General features: G+C 32.5%; 1 protein-coding gene across 1 annotated transcript in view; it reads right to left on the reverse strand.

Annotated features, from left to right (window-relative positions):
• The window catches only part of LOC126902762 (uncharacterized), a 64,412-nt gene extending 55,346 nt beyond the window's left edge, over positions 1-9,066 (reverse strand). The window contains exons 1-3 of the mRNA XM_050680373.1: positions 8,059-9,066; positions 7,788-7,934; positions 7,537-7,710 (exon numbers count right to left, since the gene is read on the reverse strand). Coding sequence (XP_050536330.1) covers positions 7,537-7,654 — 118 coding nt within the window. The 5' untranslated portion in view covers positions 7,655-7,710; positions 7,788-7,934; positions 8,059-9,066. The remainder of the gene's footprint in view (positions 1-7,536; positions 7,711-7,787; positions 7,935-8,058) is intronic.
• Between the last annotated feature and the right edge of the window lie 421 nt (positions 9,067-9,487).

The following is a 9,487-nucleotide window of genomic DNA, read 5'->3' on the forward strand; positions in this document are numbered from 1 at the left end:
CGTTTACCGTACATTATGTTGTTATTGCTATTAAATCACTGTAGAAATAAGATATTAAGGAGGAGACTGTGGACGCACATTACATCGGATCGTGTATCGGAGTTCGTTCTTCCTCTACAAGACAACACTATCGAACAATAAAAATGTAGATGAGATTATTGGCCGATAGTAATCAGCTCAGTAGTTGCACAGATAACGAGGACTTCTTCGCCGCATTGTTGTGTTTTTCCTCATTCTGGGTTTAATGTACGACACAAAATTGCATCCACTTGCATACGTTTACGCAAAACATTCGTTTCTCCGTCCAAATTGACACGTCACGACTTCGTGTAATGAAATAATTAAGCACGACCGCGGTTGTTGTGTTTTACACCGTCGGGGATGCTGTTAGCTCTTTGCTCTGTTGAACCTGAACACCCAACCGTATTACACCGCTGTGGTACTCGATTTCTAAATATGACGCCCGTGAACTTATGAGATCTACACTGAAAAAAAACAACCCGATAAAAGTATCGTTACAGCTAACTGGCAATCTCGTGTACTTGAACAACGTTTAAGCGACTTTTACTGATTTTGAAAACAAAAGTAAATAATTGAGATGCAATTTTTCAATTTAATGTAGCAAAAACTCAAGTTGGATACCGTTTACTGGTAATTCATATTTACAAAAATATTGTGACTCAAAAATGATCTAAAAGAATCGTTTAATTTTTACTTTCTTCAAATACAAAATCAACTGTTCGGAAACACAAAACTAAAACCTTCGTTGTTACCATGAAAACAAAAATAATGACTACTATTCATTTTTGCGATACTAACAAACTATTAATTGTGTAATATTTCATTTGTCTTCACCTGCCACGAAAGGACGTTCAAAGTTATGATAACATGCATTAACCATATGTCGTTTCTTTTCAATAACATAATGATGAAGTATATATATTATATTACATTACATACATTTTTATGCAAAACATCTCTGTACCGATAGTAAAACGTAAACAATCAAAATAAGTCTTGCTTTTTTACTTGTTAGATATTTTAGTAGTATAACTATCAATTAAATTATTTAAAATTTAATTGGACAAATTATTTGTCTTAGAAACAATTCAAAGACACTGAAGTTGATAAAATAGCGTTGTAATACAATTTTATCGACTAGACATATTTGATAAATCAACTTTTTGCAGGCTAACAGACATTTAGATGCTCTTTAAGTACACATAACCAGCTTACTATTATAGAACTCGTCGAGTATTCTAAACCGTATCACACTCGTCATATAAGATCTTTAAATAGATAGAACGATGAAAATTTATGACTGAGTTAGCATGCGGAGAAGTATAATTTTATAATAAAAAAAAAATTAATAACAATATGAAATCATTTTCAAAAGAGAGATATTTTTAAAACAATAACAGTTTAACTTAAATTGAAGTATTATTATAATTATTTAATGAACAGTAACTGTTTATTGTCATAGCGACATCATCTTTCATATATTGAAAAAAAATTCATATAGATGAACAAATGTTCACCTAGCAACAAATTGTATTATATTTATTTTCTTATTCGCATTATATATTTTTTAAATGTTACGTTAACTTTTAAAATAAAAACAAGCATTTTGCCATTATTGTTTTATTTATTTTTCAAATAAACAATAATTTAAACCTCTAAGCCAATTGTAGTGTATTCAACACGATACGATAATTTTTTGTTTAAAAATAACATATACAAGACAAAATGTATTGTGTGATATAATACGAAAGAAGTACTCCAAACAAAATACTCTGGTCGATTGAGAGAATGACATAAAAATTGTATTACTATTATTTTTATTATTCAGAGATCAACGACCTAGTGTACATCGACATCTGATCAATTTAAACTGATTACCGCTCGTATCAATAAATATCTAATAGCCGACAATCAATACAACAATGAGATATCATTGCCACAGACTTGTCAAACTACCTGTTAAAAACCTTAGCAACTATTAAGAAAATTGTTTCATTCTCGACGGTTATGCTTTATCTAAACTCACGTAACTATCGTTTTCTCATTAGAAACACTTTTATGAGCAGTACAGTTTTAAAAGCATATAAATATTTATCTATACAAATAATAATAACACAATTAAAAAATAAAACAGTACATTTTTAAGACATCTAAACTATGACACATTAATTTCTTCATTCAGTCGCCAAATATTAATAATAGCCAACTCCACAAATTATCAGCAATAATCTGAAAGAAACCGCCTCCCTCTCGTCACCCTTTCCCTAAAAGGAATACGCAAGGAGTGGTCAAAAAATTATAACAAAAAAATAAAATATAAAGTGCAAGGTTTTTGGAAGGTAACGCCTTTTTGTTTGCCGAATTTCCATTCCGACTCATATTCATACACGCCAATGACTCTCAGTCGTCGTCTTGTCGGCATCTCTCGCATTTAACAATATGATTCCCGACAAACGACTGTAGCGGCTACTCGTGGAAAATAAAGAGCAAAGAAGAAAGAGAAGTCCTCGTCACTGGTGGGGGTCGTACTCGATACAAGTCCTAAATTTATCGTTAAACGGTTCTTTAAGACCGAACACTTTTTCTACACGCCCCTCGTTCAAATTGAGCCCAAGTATTTAAAAACCAATACAATGTAAGTTATTGCTGTGTATTACAACCTAATATCAAAAAAGAAATGACACTATTTTGCTTGTTACAAAATAAAGATTGACGTCACGAATTTAATAGTTGATTTTAGTTGAGTGACTTTTACCTATGCATTCATATAGGTATAATTATTTCCGTATTGTGCAACATAATCAAAATTATATAGAATTGATATTAACATTTTTTTATTTTTAATTGCTTTATAAATAAAACAAAAATTCAGTTATAGACTTCCAAATCGTTTAATTTAACTAAAACGAGTAGGAAAACTGTCACGCATAAAAAAAAATTTGAATATTAAACTGGAACTCAAAAAAACCTTTTACACGACGGCGATCCAATTTTCCTCTTTTTGCGCACGAAGCCTTGTCTATTGTTTTAAAAAGAGAAAGGAAATATTAAGTCAATAAACGTTCAAAACCAAAGTCAACGGATAATATTGTCGATTAGGATTGAACTAAATACTTTACTGTTCAACTGGTGTAATCCGTTGTAAGGAAATCGCTGCATTTCAATTATTAATGACCGCACAGAAGAGACTCGAGATGTGTTCAATAGTTAAAACACAACGACTTTTAATATTTCCGCAGATATATGCAACAAGGTGATTACAGGAAACTGAGAATCTACATAGTCGAGCGAACGGGCTGTACATATATTACTATATAATGCAATATTATTTTCCTAATGGCCACCATGAGAATTAAATCGATAAGTTTAATTAGCATCGATATTAGTCCGGGTAATTCCTATAAATAAAGGCGAAAATAAAATCAACGATCCGATACTTCATAAATCATAGATTAACATTGTGATCGACCAACGAACCGTGAGATCCATCGATGAACGACCAATTTCTACGTTGGCATTTAATAGGTAAATGTGTTTAGCCGACCATCACTAATGCTCATTGAATGCGGGCAGTACTCAATTAGACCTGCGGAGTTTAGATATCAATCACCTTGTGTTTTTTCCCAAAAACTATAAAAACCACTGGTAGCCCAATATGTTTCCATTTAACGACACTGCCGCGGTTTTTACGGCAAAACGACCAGACGCACAAAGTTATTCTAATGAAAATGACATGGACGTGACTCACAGTCGCGTTGGGGTCGGATTTATTAGTAAATCATTTGTAAGAAAATAATTTATCGTCTAATATTTTACTGGGCATCGGACTGCTGACCGTTCGCGTGGCGCACACGCAACCGCTTAATTCGCTAATTAAATAATAATTATAGTTTAATAATTACTAATTAATTCCGTGTATCCAAATTCTGATACGTGCTCATACGCCCTATTTCCGCTTTAGAAACTATCATTATTATTATTTTTATGTACACCGCCGAGTATGTAACAACAAATAATTATAATATTGTTGGGTAATACTAATAGCCTATAATAGAATATTCACACGATAATGGTACTGTTAATACGACGAAAATACTCTGTAGGGCTGTAATTATATAAATAATATGAATATTCATTGGGAAAACTCGTGTGAAATGAATATTTTTGGAACCAATGGAAAATAATAAATTTATTATTTCTGTGGGACGCACTGCAGGCGCATAAGATTGTTAACGTGAAGTAGATGCAACGGGCGCGGCTCAGTGGCGGCGGCGGCGGGTTGTGCAAAAATTGGAAAGAAATTAAATAACCCGGCAGAGGGTAAAGGACGGGCGAGGACCAAATTAAAAATCCACCGGCGCCGTTTTCATGTCTGTGCCGTTTGCTCGTCTCTCTACCGCATCGCGTATCTGTCCTTCTCATTCTTTCTGAACATGTACGTTTTTTTTTTGTCGGCGGTGGCCAACTGTTGCAGCCGCAGAATGCCAAACAAGAGGCGCCAGACTTTTGGTGGAGTACGAAATATCCATTTTAAATATTGACAGTTGCCACAGGTAATACACGAGTCGCCTCCATAGTCAGGTAGATATGTGTAGCCGATGATGATTTTGATGATGATACACGCGCCGCACACATACACACCCCCATAATTATGTCCGCACAATAATAATAATACCATATAACAATATCATATTATTATTATTCCTATTAGAATGTGTGCGCAGAAATGATTGCGCGACCCGTTTTGTGTATGCGCATCTTAAATAAATTTGCACACAGTGAGAGAGCATCTAAAAGAAAACAACCGGTGGCCCATAACCGAACGTACCTATTTGCGGTCACTTCTGAGAAACAATAAAACCAAAAATACGCCAAGTACCCACCTAGGTCGTCGCCGTCAGTAATTTAAACAAACGAAGCGACCAATTTGGTAATGGGTGCACTCCAATAAAAATGTTAAATGATACACTTCTGTTTATTAGTCGATTATTTACCATCAACTAATCAAGTATAGATCGAATTAGCTGATCTTTATATTGAAGCGACATTGCTTGGGTGGGGTTAGTTATTTATTAACCCTTCCCAAAAAATATAATTTCAGGAAGTTTCTTAATTAATTTGATAGTGTTCTAATTTTATTGGTTGTAATTATACAAATAAGTGTAGCTTTTAAAGTTTAATAAGCCAAAAGACGAATTATCGATTAAAATATGTGTCAAAAGCTATTCACAAAATAAATATTAAACATTATAATGTTTAATATTTATTGATAATTATCAATAATCGAAAAACACTCATTTAGTTTTTACATGTGCACTGTTAATTAATAAACGTATATATGACTAATACTACGTTATTAGACATTAGTACATAAATGATTTCCGATAAAAGTCGTTTTTAAAAATTTTCTTCCTAACACGAATTAATGACAATTTGATTTCTGTGTTGTTTAGTTAAACGGTTGTAGGAAAAAAAACTAAGTAAATACTAATTACTAATTAAGTAAATATTTTAACAATCTTTCTAAATAATTTGTTTCGCTAAACAAATCGAGAAAAAATGTATTTTAAAAGTTTTTAAATCATTAGAATTTACCCGAGTTGATACAAAATAAAAAGTTCACTGTTGAGTTTTTTTCTCTTTGAAAATTAACTATTTTTATCGTTTGCCATCCCTACAGCATTGCCGTTTATTATTATTATTCAGTAACCAATTTTTTTTTTTTTTTTTTTTTGTTGTGTTAACGCACCGGGTGTTCCGGAGACCGACGATTCCGGTTAATTACAAACATTTCGCCTCTTTATTTTTTATTTTTTAAATAAACCCAAATGATTGTTCGAAAATCTGCCGAAAGAATAATGATGCGGACGTCAAATGAAGAACAAAAAAATATTTACTGAAGAGTGGAAAAGGGACTAGAAATAAGAGTGACTGGCTGATTTTATTGTTTTCGATACCTTTTTTTTGCGATCACAATATAAGCATAGTTATCATTAAGTATTATTATTGATATTTAATAATAGGAAAAAGGCAAAACGCACACCGGCACATTGATGTGTAAAACGCAACGATAAAGCAAACCACTACTCGCATGTACACAATGATTTGTATCTGAAACGAACCTTTGCGGCACATCTTCCACACGCCAAGTAATATTTAACACTCACATAAATCAAATCGCGAACTTACAACGGCATTTTGACCTTTTTCTGTTAATAATCGTACCATTTTAATGCGCTTGGTCGGACCGCAATGGCAACCGAAGTTATTATCAATCTTATAATATAGAAAAAAATTCACTGCAGAGATGAAAATCGTCCGTGCCCATTAGTTTATGCAAAATATATTGCATTATTTGCATACGATGGCAATAACGAACACGGCGTATAGCGACGAAGACGTCGCATAAAACTATGTACTGTGTATCTCCACACTCTCTCTGGAACCATAAATTTCTTGATTGTCTAGACCATCGACACCTCGACCAGAGTTTTGCGCTCGCGCCACACAAAACAATAATAATATCACTGCTGGTGTACACACTGCTGTCTAAAAATAGGGAACACCGCAAAATCGAGTATTGTAAACTCAAAGGTGTAATCTATGAGCGCCATTAAGACCATGTAGCGTGATATGAAATTGTATTGTACCCGTGAGCGTGCACAATACTGTTTACACAAATATTATCAGTTAATATTTTCTCGTTTTTTTTCTTACCGTAAACGATATTTCCTTACTCGCGAACAGCCATACTCGAGAATATTGTTATGCGGAATAGGTGATAATCAGACGCAAGCAATCTCCCTAAACGGTCCTTATTAAAATCGTGTGTATAACAACCAAGTCTATGTTATGTAAAAAGGTTTTGCACATTTCTTGAGTTTTCAAAATACTTTTACAGAAACAGTAATACATAAAGTCTCATTTCAGAATAGTTTATGCGAGTTCTGTTAAATCTATTATAAATAACTAAATTGAGTGTATGATTCTGCAGATGTTTAAAGAGATAGAAGTAGAAGAAATTACTGAGACCGTGTAATTATAAAGTAAAAATGTAGTTAAACTTATATATATAAATATCTTAGATTAACCTAGAAAAAACTAGTTTTTTGGATTTTTTTCAAATAAATAGTTTTTATTCCAAGTATACTTTCAAAAATAACATGAAATTAAAATTAACAGTTTTAAGTGACTCGTTATCTGTAATAAAATGATCCTGACTATTTTTCAATAATGAAGATTGCCAACCTTTCATTTTGCCCAAGAAAAATAATTGGTCAAGATAAAAACTACGTTAATTTGGTAACTTAATAACTTTATAGTTTTAATTAACTATCATTATCTTTAAAAATTAGCAGGCCTATTTTAGTTACATCTTTTGACTTTAAGAACCAAAAATGAAATTAATATTTTTTGAGTAGCTTATCGAGGTCCAATGTTTGAATACATAGACGACAGACATCACATGGAAATGAATTCGAAAAACTGTAATAAATAATTTAATTTTAACAGTACCATTGTTACTCTGCAGTGTAAATACAAGATTCGTCGTGGTTAATATAATTTCTATTTGTATGACAACGACTATAATACAAAAATTCAATTGTGTCCAATTTTCTTGTGTTATTACCATCGATAGTGTGGATTAGATGCGGCGAATACATATACAATTTAATTATTGAATCAATCCTGCAACAATAACGACAAATGTGACAACTAAAAATAACGCTTTCCGCGATTCTTATAGATTAAACTGTCATACAAACCTAATGCATTCTATGTGTGTGTAATGCAGTTCTACTGAAAATTCTGCTTTTTTGCCAAACTATTTTGGCATAGCAATCATCTTATTGGGACAACATTATACATTAGATACACATTTACCATTGAAATCGTTCATAGTTACGGTCTTTCTAAAGGAAAAAAAGTTATAAAATATAAATTTCGTGTAGTTAAGCGAAATCCATTATTGTAATAGTTAATTAATTAAAACTAAACAAAAAATGAAACGTCTAATAGCCGTCACAATATATTTACTTAGGCGTCCATATTTTGATAATAAATTTTTTGGATTTTATAAAAATCTCGTTAATGATAGTATTTTAACTGTACATGTTCACTGTTATCAATAACAGTGGTCGTCAAAATCAATTCTCCCGTCGTTTATTGATAGGTATAGGAATAAAAAGATTTTATAATTGCGGAGTCGTTTTTATTAAATTGCGCACAATTGTGAGTAAAAAATAATAACAATATTGTAATTGTAGTCAGTTGGTATGGTTTTTATTTTTATGCTCACTATGATTTGTTTTTATTTTAAAATCTGACATAACAATCCAACTAAACACTCAGTGCAGCCAAATGACTCGTTTGCTGTGTCAAGGGTCAGTCAGTTTTATTTAAATAATCTCTTTGGCACTAGCAAGAGACAGGTGACCAACATAAAGATCTCGTCGGTAAGCGGCTAAAAACAATAACTATTACAATTACTTCCCGCAATCATAGGCTAATACGAACGTTGTATTTTATAAATTAAATAATCATAAAAAATTCGAGTGTGAGTTAATTACAAGTGTCTACTAACAGTGTTACATATTTGATTTTCGCATTGTACGCGTTTAGTCACGGTCGGTTGCGCCATTTTGCATATACTTACTAAACATGCGCGGCGGATATGATGAATATATAAATGGCAAGAGGGTTAAAAAACTGGCACACCCCTTTTATTGAGATTTTTAGTACTTTAGCGGTTGCGCATGCATTATGTGAGCCTATAAATGTGTATTCAAAATACTTGTTCACCTGTTGCAACGCGCTTCGATAAACTTTCGCTTACGACCCTACTTTTAGTATTTTATTTTTTAACTGGAACATTTGTTTTTTAACAAATGGTTCCTTCAAAGGTAGTTGACTCGGGGTTAACGAGATGATGCGAAATTCTTTTGACACCAATACCTCGTCTATTATAATATTTAAATGCACCCCGGGGCCGAAACTGCTACATGAGACTCCCTCTTCTTAAACACCTCTTATATGCATATTGTACTTATATCATACCTCCCCCCGCACTATCGGCCGTCTCGGTTTCGCGTTATTAATGGTGCTATGATCTTTTTACCGTCGGAATAGACGGTTCAGCTCGTCTTTTGTACACTTTCCACCCAAAACGTAACACATATACCGTTTATACACATTTTTTGTTATTATTCGCCGTAAATACATATTCAAATCGCTAAGAGAAACATAAGCCTGTAAAAATGATGGCATGATAAAGCATTTTTGTACTAAAAAAAAACAGCTGCGTCCCTTTACTGTTTTTTATACATCTGGCCCGTGTAATGTTGTTTAAGTAAAAATCACAGTAAATTACACATTTCCTTTTTTTAACTATTTACAACGTACAACTCTATGGAACATTAAGTTTCTTCTATCATTTAACATTAACAACGATAAAGCAATACAATAT

The sequence above is a fragment of the Daktulosphaira vitifoliae genome, unplaced genomic scaffold (genome assembly GCF_025091365.1).
Source record: "Daktulosphaira vitifoliae isolate Bord-2020 unplaced genomic scaffold, ASM2509136v1 Scaffold_1, whole genome shotgun sequence".
Classification (NCBI taxonomy): domain Eukaryota; kingdom Metazoa; phylum Arthropoda; class Insecta; order Hemiptera; family Phylloxeridae; genus Daktulosphaira; species Daktulosphaira vitifoliae.